General features: G+C 40.6%; 2 protein-coding genes across 5 annotated transcripts in view; both read right to left on the reverse strand.

Annotated features, from left to right (window-relative positions):
- Positions 1–6,021: 6,021 nt before the first annotated feature.
- Positions 6,022–13,496, reverse strand: NRAS (NRAS proto-oncogene, GTPase). 2 transcript variants are annotated; one of them, XR_012468679.1, is made up of 7 exons: positions 13,389–13,496; positions 13,128–13,255; positions 12,302–12,480; positions 10,772–10,931; positions 9,660–9,783; positions 9,273–9,320; positions 6,022–9,172 (listed from the first exon to the last, which is right to left on the reverse strand). XR_012468679.1 is itself a non-coding variant. In XM_074188497.1 (7 exons), exons 2-5 carry the CDS (start codon positions 13,236–13,238, stop codon positions 9,664–9,666), a joined length of 570 nt encoding a protein of 189 aa, XP_074044598.1. In that variant the 5' UTR covers positions 13,239–13,255; positions 13,389–13,496; the 3' UTR covers positions 6,022–9,172; positions 9,273–9,317; positions 9,660–9,663. The 2 variants fall into 2 exon arrangements, 1 of the variants encoding a protein (XP_074044598.1); XM_074188497.1 differs by having other exon boundaries at positions 9,273–9,317.
- Positions 13,497–14,000: 504 nt separating this feature from the next.
- The window catches only part of CSDE1 (cold shock domain containing E1), a 52,007-nt gene continuing 47,805 nt past the window's right edge, over positions 14,001–18,202 (reverse strand). For all 3 annotated transcript variants that reach the window (XM_074188500.1, XM_074188499.1, XM_074188498.1), the window contains 3 exons: positions 17,862–18,025; positions 15,269–15,401; positions 14,001–14,937 (listed from right to left, as the gene is read on the reverse strand). In XM_074188500.1, the coding sequence (XP_074044601.1) occupies positions 14,890–14,937; positions 15,269–15,401; positions 17,862–18,025 (345 nt within the window). In that variant the 3' untranslated portion in view covers positions 14,001–14,889. The remainder of the gene's footprint in view (positions 14,938–15,268; positions 15,402–17,861; positions 18,026–18,202) is intronic.

Below are 18,202 nucleotides of genomic sequence, written 5' to 3' on the forward strand. Positions count from 1 at the left end.
TGGATATGCACTATTGACAAATTTGGGAGATTTTGTAGGATTTTACTATCCTCATTCTTTCATTTTATTTTCCTGTTAATGATCATTTCCGATAAACACAAATGCCAATTTCTTGAAATGCATCCTTTTTCCATTAGATAAATGACTTTTTATTTCCTGTGACTTGAATGCGATTGCATTCAGTAGAAGAATCTAAGCTTGGATAATGCCAAATGTCAAAAGAGCTTTTGGGCTGCTAAGCGGAGAAAGTGGTTTGATGGGTGCTTCTCCATTAGGCACAGGATTCTGGAGGGGATGGAGTATGGGCTGGATGTGTACAGAGCAACCCCTTCTTTGAATGGAATCTTGCAGGAGGGGCTGAGTCCTGTACAGATCTGTACAAAGCAGGCTATAACTGAGAGAGGGGTTATCAGCGGCTGGTGAGGGGGCATGCCAGCTTCAGGGGGAGGTGTGATTGATTAGGTTCTATCCCTAGCGGGAACATTGTTGCTAAGCAAGTTTATATCTTGGAGTAAACTGGGAAGGTCAAAAGGGAAAATGACAACAGAATAAGCCTGTTTGTCAGACCCTTGACTGGCTCATCAGTGAGGGAAGTTCTAACATAGCTCCTGGAGGAGTGAGTCCTGCCCAGTTGTAGGAATACAGGGTGAAAGGCCACGGTTCCTGACAGCTTCAGTTCTCATACTATCCTACAAGTATTGTGTTTCATCTTGATCTTTGTATCGTGAATGCCAAGCTCCTCAGATTCCCACATAATCCAAGAATAACCTTCTCTAAATCCTGAATCTGCCTCAACAGCTTATTAAACTTAGTCTCTGCAAGAGATGTTGATGCTTTTACAAAGGAAGCCTCAGGTGTAAAATTTTAAAATGATGGGTTTCTAGTCATTTATATTTTTAATTAATGTCTCAGCTCCCAAGATTGTAACAACATTTTACTGGATGGTTTTCAGTCTGGCTTTTAAAATTCTTCCTTGTCTGGTCCCAACCTAATTTTCCAGCTAGGTTCTGAGTTGGGAAGACCCGGATCAAATTTGACTTCAAACATCTGTGTGCATATGCCCTTGAGCGAGTCACTTCAATCCTTTCTGCCTCCATTTCTTATCTACCTTCCAAGGTTTTTGAGAGGATTAAATGAGATATCTGTAGTGCTCGGCAAATGGTAGATGCTTAATAAAGGTTTTTATATATTTGCCCTCTTCCCTCACTCAGTGTCCAGCTGGACTGGCCTTTCTCCTGTCTCACACATAGCCTAGATTCCTGGCTTATGTGCCCTCTCACTGAATATTGCCCCTAGCTAATGCCCACCTCAGAGACTTTCTCTTCCAGAAGCTCAAGCACCTCCTGCATGAAAGCTTCCCTATTCCCCACATCTCCTGGTGCCTTCCCAACTTTGTACCTGTTTTGTACTCACCCTGTAGACATGTACTTTGAGGTTCACGTGATCCAAACTTAGCACACAGTTCAGATCCTAGTGACCATTATTTATTATAGACTTTCTTTGATAATTCAATGGCTCAATCAGTCTTGCTCTCTACCACATGCCTTGTCCTCATACTAGAGAATTTCAACATATATGATGCTCCCTTAACTAACCTCCCTTCTCAATTAATTATATGCCATGTCCTGCTCCTACACTCCACCTTACTATTGATCTTATGTCTGCTTCTTTGATGATAAAGTCTAGAATTCCTTTACTGGTCTTGATCTCTTCTATCATTCTATCCTTCCCCAGGTCTTATGACACCTAACCCTATTCTTCATCTCCAAGGCCTCCATTCTGTCCACTTCCCCACTCTTTTCCAGATTGTCACACCTGCACTAGCTATATTCTCCTTCCTTCCCTATCCTGACCTGCTGGTGAACCAGTTCTGTACTTCTGAGTCTCTTGCCCCTCTCCTATCACTGACGTTACTTGACGAAATCCCCATTCTGGATTATTCCCACCATCTGCTTTTCTCTGCTCCTATTCATGTGCTGTTGAATGTAGCTGCACAACAGATTGATGTCGATTTGGTCTGCTACCAATTTATGTGACCCAATAACAATGGGGCTGTCATTGCAGCAATCATTTTACTCATCCCTAATCAATTTACTGGATCCCACTCTCTAAAGCTGTTTTCAACTCTCCTCAAGCCAGGGATGGCATATCCTCCTTTGTTCTCTATAAGGCAGACCTTGCCTCTTAACTTTACTATCAAATTGAAGCCTTTTTATGAGAGCTCCCTTTTCTCCCCTTATCTGGTTACTCTTGACATCCTCCTGCCCCACCCCAAGGTGGTTCTTCTTGCCAAGGCCAAATCCTCTAGGTGAACCCTTAATTCTTTCCTATCACATTTTATTTTGTAGCTTGCCCCATCATAACCCCCACTATTTCTAATCTTCAGCCTCTATTTACTCACTTCTTCTCTGCTGCGTACAAATGTCTATGCATTTCCCCTTCTCCTTAAAAATTCGTCACTTGATTCAACCATTCCCCACTAACCTATTGTCTTCATCCATGTAACACCTATTAACTGTGAAGGGCCCCTAAGATTCTCTCCTGAGCCCTCTTACCTTTTTCCCCTCTACTATATCATTTGGTCATCTCATCAGCTGCCATGGGTCCAATTATCATCTCTATGCAGATCATTCCAAGATTCAAATAGTCAGGCCTGGTTTCTCTCTTAAGCTATAGTCCTACATCACCAACTGTCTGTTGGACATCCTGAACTCAAAAGGCTCAAAACAGAACATGTCTTTTCCCTGAACCTCCTAACCCCAACATTCCACACTTCTGTTAACATCAGGGATACTACCATTTCCCCAGTCACCTAGGTTTACAATCTGTCATTCTCAATCCCGATAACTAACCAATCCATTGCCAATCTTGTTTCTACCTTTCCACTATCTTAAAGACATAGATTTCTAATTAAATAGCAACAGCCCAATTCAGGCCTCAGCACCTTTCACCTGGACACTTAATGACAAATTTCTAATTGATCCATCCTGAATTCTTTGTCAGTGATTTTTCCTTAAGAGGTACTCTTTATATATCCCATGTTCCTACTCTATTAATTTCAGTGGCTCCCTTTTACCTTTAGGATCATATAGAAAAGTCTCATTCTGGCATTTAGAGTTCTTCACAATGTGGTCTCTTCCTACTTTTCTAGTCTTATTGATACCTTGCTCTTCTCTACAAGTCAGTCCCATTATGTACTGAACAGAGAGCCTGGAAATTGTCTGGACTCATTCCACCACAAATTTGTTACATTTTTTAAACTGAAGCAAGACAATCCTTTTACATTTTCTTAATCAGCTACTCCACTGACCACAGCAGCTAGTTCAGACCCTTCATCCCTCCTCTTGCCTCCCACAATGTCCCCTCCCCCAGCCCTCCCATATGAGATCTTTGTCCAATACCTCATGAATCTGAAGCTCCCTCTCCTCCTATCACTCAGTTGTGATGTCTTTCCTCACTATCTCTTTCACCCTTCTCAAATGGAGGCTCTTCTTCCCAAGTAAAGCCTTTATGGCCCTTGAATCTATTCATAAGCAAAGGCTAACATCTATTCCTTTTTTTTTTTAAGGCTTTTGAAAGGTAAATGGGGTTAAGTGGCTTGCCCAAAGTCACACAGCTAGGTAATTATTAAGTGTCTGAGGCCGGATTTGAACTCAGGACCTCCTGACTCCAGGTCTGGTTCTCTATCCACTGTGCCACCTAGTCACCCCCTAACATCTATTCTTGAGTGTATGATTTTTGCTTTATTCTTAATTAGGATTGACACGGGCTGGATCATAGAATACAAGACCATAGATAAGTGGATTTCATTTTTCATTAGATTTGAAACAATATTAGCTGAAGTGTAAAAGAAATTCTCTAACAGTATTGTCTTTAAAAAAAAAACTGTGTTCTTTCAAGTTTTTGCCTGTGGTATTTTTAATGGATCTCAACTAAGGGACTTATTTCTGCAATATCTGGTGTACACATTTCAGATACTCAAACTTCAACAGAGGAAATGTTAACTTTTACAAGATACATTACTAGAAAAATGGAGATAGGTGGCAAGGTTTGTGGAAGGGACCCAAGTCTTTTTAACAGATTATTTCTGAAAAGGTTTTTTTTAAAAAACTTAGTTCTTGGGGTGGCTAAGATGGCACAGTGGATAGAGAACCAGACCTGGAGTCAGGAGTCCCTGAGCTCAAATCCGACCTCAGACACTTAATAATTACCTAGCTGTGTGGCCTTGGGCAAGCCACTTAACCCCATTGCCTTGCAAAAAACAAAAAAAACCCTACAAAAAAAACCCTTAGTTCTCTAAATTCAGCTCTTTTAAGAAAATCTTCCTATGTGGAGAACCTGTTTCCTTTGTGTTCTAATTTATAAAGCTAGTGGTGTTTTGTGCTTTTTACCTTGGGCGGTTTCACAAAAGATTCACCAATAGGGGATTCTCTTCCCATGCCTACTTATTTATGGTGGCATCAAATAACATGCAGCTGGGATTGGCTTTCTAATGACCTTGAGAGCTGCACACTGGGAAAGCAGGCCCTGAAAAAAGACACAAAAATGCCAAAGGAGTTCTGATAGAGCTGAGTCAAACTTTTTGAGCTGCAATTTTGCTATTTATTTCTCCAGTCCAATTCCTAGATTTTCAGACACTCACAACAGGGGTTAAAAGGAGGAAAGGTCAGTACTGAGATTTTTCTGAGCTCTTAGGAGGGCAGTGCAAGAACTTCTGGAGAGGATCCCCGAGGTGATCTATGTCAACTCATTCACTCTATGAATGAGGCAAGGGTGGACTAGGAATGCCAAGCTTCTAGTCAAGGGTTTTACAGGTATAGGTACTCAACATCAGAGGCAAGACTGAAACCCAAGAACCCTGACTAGTCAGGTAATGAATAGTAACTCTGTTACTGGTCTGATTTATCTGATATTCATATAGGAAATCACATTTCAAAACAATTCTACTCACATTAACTTTCTTTTTTCTTAATTTTTGAAAGATTTTATTTTGAATTTTACAATTTTCTCCCTAATCGTGCTTCCCTCCCCCACCCCTCAGAAGGCAGTTTGTTAGACTTTACATTGTTTCCACTTACATTAACTTTCAACTTGATTTGCCTTTTCTACCATTATCTCAAGAAATCAATGTAATTTATCATCTGGACTTAAAGTAAGCTTCTACAGGATGGAGACTCTCTATATTTAAAGTCTGTCTTGGAATCAATGCCTTCCTTGCATAAAGTAGGCACATCTGCTGAATTTAATTTGCAGTTCAATTCATGACACAGTAAGCATTCAAGGATAGGCAACAGCCATTGCTCACAAACCTCCAGTCTTTGGAAGACTGGCATACTAAAATCCTAGTTGATTCAAGGGTAGGAAATCACCTTTTTTTTAAAAAAAAAAATAATTCTCTTCTAGCTTCTATATAGTAAATACAGAGTTGTACACACATCAGGCACTTAACATCTGTTAAATGGAGCCTGATTCCAAAGTACAAAGTAGAAATGTTAAATCTTAATCATTTCTGTAAAAACCCTGAATACAGAATGAACTTTTTGTTGATGACTTAGAATTATTCTGGGTACAAAACATTTTTGTGTAAAGAGGTAAAAATGAATCACACCATGCTTAACACTGTTAAATGGGAATTCAGATTTGTGAATAAGGTCTACATCTTTTTTAAGACTGTCTCCCCATCTCATCCAGGCTGGCAGTGCAGGGGCTACCCACTACTGATTGGTATGATCTAACTTTCTGTTTCTTAGCTGGACTGCTTTGCCTGCCTTTAAGGTAACCTGCTTCCCCATCTCACAGAGGAGAGAGCTAACATACTGAAGGAAGACAATGTGCATACACTATCAGTCTAGCCCATTGTAGCTCAAACTAAGAGGATTCACCAGGCTCAGCTCCAATATCCAAAGTAATTGGGATGACAGGCACGTACCACCTCACACCCACCCTACCCCTCAAAGTGGTAAATGACATAAATCAAGACCTGTGATTATTCATAATGGTACTTCAGTAGAGAGAAAAGGATTAATAACCAACGAATTTCCAGTTTTATTTTTTAAAAAATCATTTACAAGAACAATAACCAACTTTTAAAATTCAAATGAACAGTCTTTTTAAGATGGATTAATTTACAACAAAATCTTCAACTTAAAATATTAGCCCTTCTGTGGAGGACTAAGGAGGCTAATGAGCTCCAGTTTAAACAGCAGATTTGCACAATTAATATATTTTCCTGCATTTGATGGCACAAAAATTGATAGGTTATAGAACTTCTAATGAGACAACCCTCATCTAGAAGTTATGCAAACAACAGTCCCAGGAATGACCTGAAATTCCCTTTCCAAGGTCACTCAAATTCTGTCACCAGTTATCTGGAAATCTGTGTGACAGATACTTTGACATGGAAAATACCACTTCGAACCAAATGATTCCTTTGGAAAACAAAATGATATAAAAAACATTAGCCATGTGCTGGTAGAATCACAGACTGTTGGAACTGAAAAGGTCTCTCGAGCCTGATTCTATCCTCATCAAGGCCCAAACATTTAGAGACTTACCTAAGGTCACATAATGATACATAAGTTAATGGGAAAGATGAAAGATAAATCAGTAATTGTTGTCAGTTCCAAATACATATCACCAAAACTTAATAATCACAATAGTGAATGCCTCTTTCTTCTTGTGATTCTTTAGTTCATATTAAGTTAAACTACCTAATTTTTTCACTTGTTTCTTGTGTCCTAGAAGCCAGATATGCTACATTTGGGTTTAAGGATGATAGAAGGCTCAGAGGAAAAGAAACCTTCCAAAATTAATATAAAATTAATTATTCTCATTGAAATTCAGGAGGGGGATCAAGAACCTGAAATTTTACCATATATATGCTGAATTTAAAAAAAAAATCACATCTCATTAAGGTTAAGAATTCACAGCTTTAGGACTGCACTTGGGATCCACTGAACAAGAAATTGCAAATTCTTATTCTCAATTCTTCTACCTTTCACAAGCCCCATACTGTGATGTTTCCGCATAGCATATTATTACCAAGATTCTATACTAAGCTGTTCAAATATAAACAGCACTTCATAGAAACATTTATGGAGTAAACACTGTAGCATCAGCCAAAAAGGATATTCTATCTTCATTCTCTTGAACTCACACCCTTTAACAGCAAAGACCAGCTGCAAAGGAATACAAAATTTATGACAGCTGACTAAGCATTTAACTTGAGGGAAGCTGAGCTCTCAGAATTCAAGGTAGCTGAAGGGAGGTTTCAAGCATCCATAAACATTCATAACTCCATATTTTAAGCCCAACTACCTTGGATGGCTTAACTTGCTCACAACAGTTAGGTTTATCACCCCATCCAGCCAGAAATCACACCTAAGTTTAACAAGGCTCTAATAGGAAACCATTTCTAGATGTGGATTTTGGCCCAGTTCAGACCAACTGTGCTTAGAACATACTGAAGAAAAAGCTTGAAGAGTTAAAAACATACACCAGGGTAAGAGACTGAAATTTCGTAAGCGTATGGCTCCCTATGGCACATGGATTGTTCAACTTGTCTCACATTTTGAAGAGAAAGGTCACAAGTGACCTCTTACACAGCAGGCACATACCAGATGTATAAAAAAAAAGATGAACTGATATGCTATGCCTCAACCTTAGATAATTTATATAGTAACAATAGCCTCCATACCCTGTTCTTCAAAGGAACACAGACCCGCATTATCTCAGAGCTGCACATACACAGATACACAGATGATAAAATTGGCTGTAATTACAAGGGGTTGTCTGTGGCCCTGACCAAATTTCTCTGTGCATGGTAATAAATGGCTAACAATACTATCAAACCTGTGACTCTGGTCTCATTAGCACCATACTCTAACCAAGTGAACTAATAACTAGCTAGCTCAGGATGATAAGGCAAATGATTCTGTCCCCCAAATAATATAACAGTCAATAAAAGTAAGATGAATGTAGTGAAGTTGGTAAAAATAAAATTTAGTTGCTTGTTAATTCATTCTGTTAATATATTGCATTTGACACTTGTAGATCATTGGTTGCACCTTTTGAAAAAAATCTCACCTAAATTATTATAAGGCCTAAACAATTGTAAATGCAAGTTCCAAATTAGCATATGACAGCTGGTTGCTTAAGTATTAATTTTTTTCTTCTTACAAGAATAAAAGTTAAAGGAAAAACGAATTACAAATTGCACATACAATTCGTAGGCAATAACTTGGGGGGAGGGGCAAAAAGTGGAGACTGAGTAAAAAATAAGTGAAATGATTAAGTTTTTTTTAGTTTCAGATTTCTCCCTGTAGATACATAAACAGATCACTGGGAAACCAGACACAACATATCTGAGATGGAGATATCAGATATCATACATGCCTGCCATCCCATCTTTCGCAAGTGGACTGGCTATAGACATCTTCTGGTATTCATCTTAATGTGTATGGTTTATGAGCGACCCTCTCCTTTTAATGGTTTCCTCATTGAATGAAACAGGAAAATTCTACAAATCACTTCTAAGAAAAAGGCACTTCATTAGGAAAGGTGTTTCTAATTACAAAGAAGTAGAAGAGAACCAGAGTAGACATACAATTCATCATTAGCAAGAGGTACAATAGCTGAGAATGCTTTCATATTTGTGATAGGTAGAACAGATGCCAGGTTAGCATATGTAGCAGATAACATCAAAAAACAGAACCAGACAGTGACTTCAACAAAAGTTATTCATAACATTGCTCCAAATATCAACACAGGTCAAAGTTCAACATTTTAAAAAAGAAAAATAACCAGCAGTTGGTACTTTGGAGCTCAATATGCTGTTTTCAACAGTATTTTGACAGTTTGGTTCTCTGTTTCAGAGTATGAATTTCTTTTCAAATGAAAAACCTAGAAAGGGAAAAAAAAAATCCCAAACAACCCAGAGAAAAAAAGCCCAGGAATAAGAAATACTGGTAAGGAGAGGTGCATTTCTCTGGTCAGACAACCAAGTGAGGAGGTAGTTGTTCTGAGAACTTCTCAGGTAGAGAACAGACAAGAGAACACTGTGCTGATCTACTACTGGGCACCAGGAGAGTGGCAAGGGGCTTCACAGGGAGACTGAAGATGAGTATTTAATACTTCTCCTCCAGGTTAAGTCAGGACCAGGGTGTCAGTGCAGCTGAAACAAAGGCAGACTTCATGTAAGTGAAAAAACTGTGATAAGAAGAAAACACTTAAATGATAGTGGCCAAAATGACACATTTCCAAATATGTCCTACCTCAAAAAGTGGCTCTTTTTCTGAGAATGAAATTCCAAAATCCATCTACTGGGGAGAAAAAAACCCAACACAACATTGCTTATGTACCGTCTATTATGTGATCAACAATTCTTTGAACTCCTAGGCAGCACCAGATATATATCATACATATATCATAGGTATTCCTGTTGTCAACAATAAGAAACTCTTACTATAAACTTATTATCTTTTAAAAGGCTTATGAAAACTGAGAGTTAAATAGCAGTTTAGAGAAAATCCCAGGTGAAGAAAAAAAAAGAAAAAAGAAAATTCTAATCAAATTTCCCATGATCAAAAAGATAGTTTCTGATGTATATAATTTAGTAAGGTAAATAAACTAACTGCAAATAAAAGAATTTTAACACTCACTTGGTTACATGACTGCACATGAAAGACCCAGACAGCCCTGAGTCCCATCATCACTACTGTTGAGTTTTTTCATGCGGTATTGTCGTATTTCTCTTACCAGCGTGTAAAAAGCATCTTCAACACCCTAAAAAAAAGGTCCTTATCAGTGTTGTTTTCTTTCAGTCTATATCCACATTATAGATGAGAAGGAAACAGGGCTTCTCACTACCGACATAAAATTTCTAATATTGTGGTGGTTCTTAGTAAAAAATAAAGGGCTCTACAGAGAGTAGGCATTTAATAAGTATTTGTTGGATTGAACTGAAGATGCCTGGTATTTCAAGGTATAGGTAGAAATTCTCAGGCTAACGGGGGATTATTAAATGAATAAGCAAAAAAGAGGGAATTAATTCTAAGATTTCATCCTGGTGGTTGAAGTTCCAGTACCATGCTTTTTCTCTATGCTCTCCACTAAAGTTACCAGAGGAAAAGATAATAATTTCACTGATAAGGGGAATGCTTCTTAGCCAGGCAAGTTGTTGCCTTCTAAGTTGTTGCTGTCCTAGAGAGTTGGTAGAAAGCCTAGAAGGTCCAGTGATTGCTCAGGATCACAAAGCAGGGCTGGGTCAGAACTGGAACCTGGTTCTCTGTAGCAGCTGTCTGGCATATGAAAATAATTGCTAACAGCTATTTCTATCAAACCAAAGTGCACTTCTATTTTAGTCTCACTGTTATCGATGTCATGAATGAACTCAATACCTAAAAAAATTAAGACATAAAACTAGTAGTGATGGAAAATGGTAGAGAGAGGTGGTGGAGAGTGGAAGTCAGAGAATTTAGATTTCAATCATTTTTTTGGGCAAGATTTGAATCTTACATTTTTTTCCCTCCCCCATCCAACAAAAAGCAATCTAATATAGATTCTACATGTGTTAGATTTAGATTTCAGATGAAAGTAATTATTTGTTACTACAAGAAGAGAAGATCCTATTAAATCTAATCAACCTCTGCCAATATTCAAAAACCTGATCAGTAAACAAGACTGTGATTTCTGCTTCCTGTACCCTCCAATACACCGCAGGAAATCCCCCAGAACCATTCATTCATTCATGAAGGGAAAGGTCCTACTGTACCTGTCTGGTCTTGGCTGAGGTTTCAATGAAGGGAATTCCATAGCTCTTGGCTAGTTCATGAGCCTGTTTTGTGTCAACTGTCCTTGTTGGCAAATCACACTTATTTCCTACCAGCACCATAGGCACATCATCTGAGTCTTTCACTCGTTTAATTTGTTCCCTAAATAAATGGAAAAGGTTATAACAGAGGAAAAAAAAAGTCTTCACTAGAGAAAAGCCCATCTTAGGCTATAGATTATTACCAGTTTAGTTTGTGTTAAATATTGTCTAGCTTATATCATTTAAAAAGAAAAACATTTCCACTCCCATAACCTCTCCCACTAGTTTTCATCTCATAAAATCCCTTCAAAAGCACTTTATTCTCTTTGATCAAGTAAATCTTGACTATCTGACATGTATCTCATATAGAATCAATGCTGTCATCATGAATACGAGAAGTATAAAACAGAGGTCCTTTTCTCAAGACTAAGGTATTTGAGAGTAACTGCATATTACCAAACTCCATGTAACATGGTGGACTTACTACAATGAGTTCAGAAAAAAGTAAAGATCACAGAATGAATGTGTATTAGGACAGGCAGGGGAAATGCTAATGTAAGTTGGGACATAAAATATGAAAACAGAGAGGAAAGGGGGAAAGCATCCCAAATTAAGAGGTTTTCAGTTCAAGCTGTGAAGGATTGTACCAGCTATATAGTGAAGGAGTATGTATTGGGGAGGCCCAGCAGAGTTAGGTGATCCCTCTCCAGCTATTTCCTTTTACTAGATGTGATAGGGGAAGCGAGGTACTCGAAGTTCTGGAGAAGGTGAAGAGCATTATCTGAAGATGTATTCCAGCAGTGCTCCACCAGATGAGGTCCTACAAGTATTTAAACCAAGCTCTATGTGAGGTTCAGAAAGCAGAGGAGAGTCAGCTGCGAGTCAGAAGACAGTTGTGTCACTGAGATTCACCACCAGTCCAGTCACCCACTACCTCCTGAGCTTTTGTTAAGAGGAAAGGTGAAGACACTCTCTGAGTTCCTCAAAGATGAAAGCTCTCTTTGTTTTTGCTAAAGGACTCAAAGCTCCTTCAAGGAAGGTCTTTATGTTTGTCTTTGAATCCCTGGTGCTTGGAAAGAGGCCTGGCACATACTGAGGGCTTAAAAATGCATGTTAACTTATCAGTTGTCCCATTTTAATTCTGCTCTTGAATACCCTTTTAAAAATTCAATTTCCCTGGGTGAAATCTTGCTGCTACCCAGGTTTCCATTTCCCACCCTTCACTAGAAGGCTTTGAGTTCAGGTTCCTTATAGTGGGGACTCCAAGCTGGACAGTTCCTCCACTGAGATATGAGAGCATGCACAAGACAGACGCTCAAATCCAGAACTGCGTTCCAATATTTAGGATAACCCTTAATGATGCCAATTTCTACTTTCATTCATTGTGCCTGCAATCTCTCTGCTCTAATTATAATTCAGATAACATAATATGCAGCCACCCCATGGAACAGTGAGACATTATCACTCTAGAATAAATAACGTTCCTAATACCTGTAGAGGTTAATATCTGCAAATGATTTGCTATTGTTGATGGCAAAAACACAGAGGAAACCTTCACCCGTCCTCATATACTGGTCTCTCATGGCACTGTACTCTTCCTGTCCAGCTGTGTCCAATATGTCCAACAAACAGGTTTCACCATCAATAACCACTTGCTTTCGATAGGAATCCTAGAGAAAATAAGTTGAGTTTTTGTTTAAAAACAAAACAGCAGAGTAGAGTTAATGCTGTTGTTCAATGAATTCTTGTTTGTTGGCGTGTTTTTTTTTTAACATTCTTTTCTTTCTTATTAACTTTTTTCCCCCCTTTCTTTTGAACTTTCTGATGAACCAAGCCTGGATATCAGAGACTATCTTCAGCCACAGTGCTGTCCCACGGTGAAAACTGTGTCACTTGTAAGCCCCGAGGAGGCAAAGATATTCTTAATGGCTCGAGATCCGTCTGGATGGTGGGGGTGGGGGAGGGCTGAATTCACTGCTGGGCATTCTTGCTAAATACACTACGAATTGTTGACACCACTGGGCGATACGTATCTCTAAAAGCTAAGACTAGATGGGGTCTTCAATTCCGGTTTAAAGAGAGCCCTTGCATTCCTCATTCCAAACCAGTCGGGGCCAGTGCTCAGGGAAGGGGGCGGCTCGGCCCGACGCGATGGGGGCTCCGGGCCCTTCTCCGGGCGCTGCCTGCGGCTTCCCCGGAAGGAGCGGATACAAAGGCAGTGCCAGGGCAGGCTGGGGCTGGCAATGGGTGTGTCCCGCGTCGTGCCGGCGGCGCCCCGCGGGGCCCGCGGCTCCGGGCCCGGCCCGGCCGCCCTTACCTCTATGGTGGGGTCATACTCGTCCACGAAGTGGTTCTGGATGAGCTGGATGGTCAGGGCGCTCTTGCCCACGCCGCCTGCTCCGACCACCACCAGTTTGTACTCGGTCATCTCACCCCAGCAGGCGCCTGTGGGGGCGACAGCGGCTCGGTGGGCGCCCCGCGTCCCCGCCCGGCCCCCGGCCCCCGCCCGGCCCCGGGGCCTTTGTCCCGCGCCCGCCCCGCCCGGCCCCGGGAACCGGCCGCCCGCCCCGGGCCGCACCTCGAGCTCCGCCGCCTCGACTCCGGCCCGACTCCGCCTCGCACCCGGTAAATGTGCCGGAGACCCCGGAACCGCCATGAACAGCCCCCACCCGGGAGCGACACTTCCGGCCCCACCCTCTACGTCGTCAGTCCGCGCCGCCCCGGCCACGTGGGGCCGCGCCGCCCCGGTCACGTGGGAGCCCCACCCAGCCCCCTCCCGCCCCCCCTGTACCAGGCGTCTCGAGAATGAAAGCGCTCGGCGGCCGAAGGCTTTTTGTCTCAAAATCAGTAAAACTTTATTCTATTCCATTCTTTCGCCATTAACAGAAAATCGGAGAAAGCAAAAAGTGTTTCGTGTTTACAAAGATAAACGCGGCCTCGTCTCTCAGAGCAGATCATAACTTCAAAACGGAAGGGGGAAGACAAGGGGTGCGGGGCGCCCCCACCCAGGCCGGGCCCGCCCTGCCTCGCCAGGCCCGGCGCGGGGGAGAGGGGGGCGCACGGGCCTGGGGCGCAGGCCCCGGGCCCAGCCGGCTCCCCGGGCGCGAGCCGGGCAGAGGCACCAGGCTCCCGGTCAGTCTCTTACAAGGCCCTGGCCCGGGGCGGCTGCTTATAAAGAAAACAGGATTCATTTCAGGCACAAATTTTTTTTTATTTTTTTTGTTTTGTTTTGTTTTTGTTTTTAAATCAGTAAAAGAAACTGGGGTCTAGAAGCTGCAGTGTCCTAAGCAGCAAGTTTGTGCATCATCCTTTTGTTTTTTAAATATTTTTAAATTACCACACACTGATGGCACACCTCATCCGAATGAAATTCTGCACCATACATACTAATCATAGTAAAGTTATAAAAAAAAAAAACCCTTAGATATACTCTGGAAGATACTTCTCACTGAAATCTAACAACTTCGCTAAGTGGACTGTGACAAGATTATAAATGAGATATGAAAAATAACATTTTAACATTTGGCCATCAACTTAAGGAAATGGTTTGAATGCTTACACAAATTTTTAATTTTTTAAAAAAGGTAATATAGTCTACCCTCATATGGTCCTCAGAATTAAAGCATAATGAAACAGGAAATAACAGGAAAAGAATGCAACTGAGAGATAAGGCAGAACACCTTGCCAGAAGTAATGAAGGTAGAGTATACACTAAATATCAAGTGCAGAATTTCATAAGGTCGACCAGATAACTGTCTATATTTTTCACTTACACAGGCGAAGTAGTTTTGCAATTACCAGTTGCGTTAAATGCACCAAATAAAGCTTCTAAAATTGATACTATAAGGCGCCACCTTAAGTTCTCCAGGCTGCAACTGTGCATAATTTTAAAATGGTTTTCTTAAATTTATTTATTTTTTTTAAACATAACATGAGGAAGGTGTTAAAACTGGTGTAATAGCTCCATAGAATAAGTATTCCAGATTTTGGGAGGGATGAAGAGGGAGATATTCAGAACCCTTCACCAGAACCCCCCCACTTGATCATATCTGATTAAGTGATGTGCTTTGTAGATGGGGTTAGTCAATGACACCAGCTTGACGGATCTTTCTTTCTGCACCAAATCCCTGTAAAGAAATAACCTTCATGATTAATCACAATTTTCAACAACAGTTTAGAACATTTAGAAAATTTTATAACTTCAGAAACTACCTGCATCTAAGTTCACTCAAAAACTCAAAACAGGAGAGAGTTATAGTTTTGGCAATTATTTGTGGAGTCTGCACCAAAGTCTCTATCCATTTTACTTGAAATATAGCAGTCATAGTGTGCAGCTTCCCTTATTCCACCCCCCATCCAGAGTATGATCTTTCTGCTTCAAATTAGGTATGCTAGGAAATACAAAGTGCCTGGTGATTGCTCCACACCTAAACTCTCCAAACCCTGACCATATCATACCATTGAGTTATCTGGTCCCCTTGGCTGACGAAGAACCATTAGGCGAGGAGCACTGGCATCGTCTAGAGTGATGCTCTTTAAGCGATTGACCAATCGGTCAGGACGTGGAGCTGCAACAGCTTTGGGGCCTTCACTGTAAATACAGAGTCGAGAGATCAGAGGAAGCAAGGTCTAGTGAAAAAACAAGTATACTTCCAGATGTACAAGTTCTCCATTCTACTATGGGGATTCTGAATAATGGGAAAAAAATAAGAAACACAAAAACAGTGAGTCTTCAAGACAAGACAGGTTTGTAGCTAAATGTTACTGGGTCACATTCACCTGGGAAAGAGCTCTAAAAATCACAAGCCCAGGGATGGAGTTCATGAAATTTACAATATTTTGGTAATGCAACATGATTTGCACCCTTTGCTATTCTATGTACTTTGTTTCATTTATTTAAAAAAAGATCTCTGGATTACAAGCAAGGAGACAAACTCCATAAAGGTGTAAGAAATGATAAGGGATGGCTAAGGGGAACAGGAAATGCAGTGCTGGACCTGGAATCAGGAAGACTACTCTTTCAGAGTTCAAATCTGGCTTCAGACATTTACTAGCTGTGTGAACTTGGGCAAGTCACTTAACCCTGCTTGCTTCAATTTTCTTATCTGGAAAATGAGGTGGAGAAAGCAAAGGCAAACCACTCCCGATTAAGGTCACAAAAGTATCAGACACAACTGAAATGACTGAACATAAGTGAAAATTCATAGAAAAATTTAAGGTGTTTATTAACAAAAGTAAGTACAGCTCCATCTTTCACTTCAGATAGTTCTTACTAAAATATAAATTATCACTCTTTCCAAAGAACATATCCCTAACCAAAAAAAATCAGCATCAAATCCTGTTTATTCTGAGAAGATTCATGAAGCCAGATACTGAGTTGGCAATGGAGGCTAGAAACAAGAAATATAGATAATGTGAAGAAATAAAAACAAATGGAATAGGCAACAAACAGTATAGTGTTAAAATGTACTACACCAAATTGTAAAAGATCTTGGGAACCTAAACTGAGAGCTGACAAAGACCTCAGATCATCTAGTTTAATCCTTTCATTTTAATGAGGAAATCAGTGCCTAGAAGTGAAGTGACTTGTCCAAGACAAAATCAAAATTAGGTTTTGAATTTAGGTCCCCCTAATAACAAGTAGAATAGTGGAGGATAAAATGATGTTAAACACCACTGGCTACCATATTATTGCTTCTTGAGGAAACATAGAACACTATCTTGGCTTTTAAGACACATCACAATCTATCTTTTTCAGAATTTTGATACAACTTCCCTTCCCTTTTCATACAATGACCAATTGGACAACTTTCTACTTCCCAAATCCTGTACCTCTCTCTCTCAGGGTCACAAACCTAGTACAGTGTTATATGCAATATACTATACCCACCTGCACAATCAAAATACTATATCATTTAATACTATAGCCCTTCACATCTTAGTCCTAATCTACCTTTCAACTCTATTATGCATTACTTCCTTTTCCTCAGTACACTGTATGGTGCCATAAAGGACTGAGTTCACATTTGGCCCCAGTCATTCAACTGTATGACCTTGGGTAAGCCACTCAACCCTGACTCCTCACATCCAGGGCCATCTCCAGTTGTCCTGATCCATATCTGGTCACTGGACACAAAAGGTTCTGAAAGAGAAAGTGAGCTGGGGACATAGTGCAGCCTTTCCTCACTCACATTTAATTCATGTGTTTATTATGGCATCACCTCCCTGATGTCATGGTCTCCTTTGAGAACAGGACAATCATCATCATGATCACATGGCACTGACTACAGACTTCTTTTGCAGGGTCACTTTTTTTTTTTTGCAAGGCAATGGGGGGTTAAGTGGCTTGCCCAAGGCCACACAGCTAAGTAATTATTGTCTGAGGCCAGATCTGAACTCAGGTACTCATGACTCCAGGGCCACTGCTCTATCCATTGTGCCACCAAGCCCCCACTGCAGTCATTCTTCTTGCTGAATTGCACTGCCTTCCAATTTCCACTTCATAGAACCCTCCCTTCCTTCAACATGTAGCTCTAGCACCAAGCTTCTTCTGATCCCTCAAATCCTAATGTCCTAATTATACTTTATTCATTCTGAATGCACTTCTATAGTAATATGGTCTTTGGCAGTATTTAATCTCTTTGAGCACGGAGATTATTTTTATTTTCTTAGATTTCTACTACTCAACACATTGTCTTGAACATAGAACTTAATAATACTTGTCCTCCATTTTCAAAGAAGATGGGAAGTGATGCCATGCACATGAGCTGGATTTAGAGTGAGGGGGATGTTACCAACCTCACCTTCTCCTCCAGAGTCATCTGGGTTCAGTGATTAGATATGTATCAAGATGACTGAAGACAGTCCTGGATGCGAGGCAATCAGGGTGAAGAGACTTGTCCAAGGTCAAAAAGCTTAGTAAGTATCAGAAGTTAGATTTGAACTCAGGTCGTCCTTTTGACTTTAGGGCCGGTGCTGCCCATAGCTGCTCTAAAGAACACAGTAAGTGCTAACTTGACTATAAAGACCTAGAATCAAGGGAGACACTCACCAGACACGCCAGACGTTGCAGGCACTGCATTTACCAGTACGCTGATTGAGAATCACTGAGAATTCTACTTCATCTCCAGCCTGTAGCTCAATGCCATCTTGAACTTCCTTCACATGGAAAAAGAGTTTCTTGCTGTCTCCCACTTCATAGTTAATGAAACCAAACTGAAACAAAAAATGTATCACCATAAAAACATAATCTCAAAGTAGAAATGGCATAGTACATGGTTCCCCCCCCCCCCCATAGTACACTTTGAATAAAAATAGGTTCACTTAAAGGGTCTCTAAGAAACCATAAGAAGACCTAGAGCAAGAGACCATGGACTTATTTAACAAAAGAAC

Source organism: Macrotis lagotis, chromosome 5, assembly GCF_037893015.1.
Source record: "Macrotis lagotis isolate mMagLag1 chromosome 5, bilby.v1.9.chrom.fasta, whole genome shotgun sequence".
NCBI classification, from domain to species: Eukaryota; Metazoa; Chordata; class Mammalia; order Peramelemorphia; family Peramelidae; genus Macrotis; species Macrotis lagotis.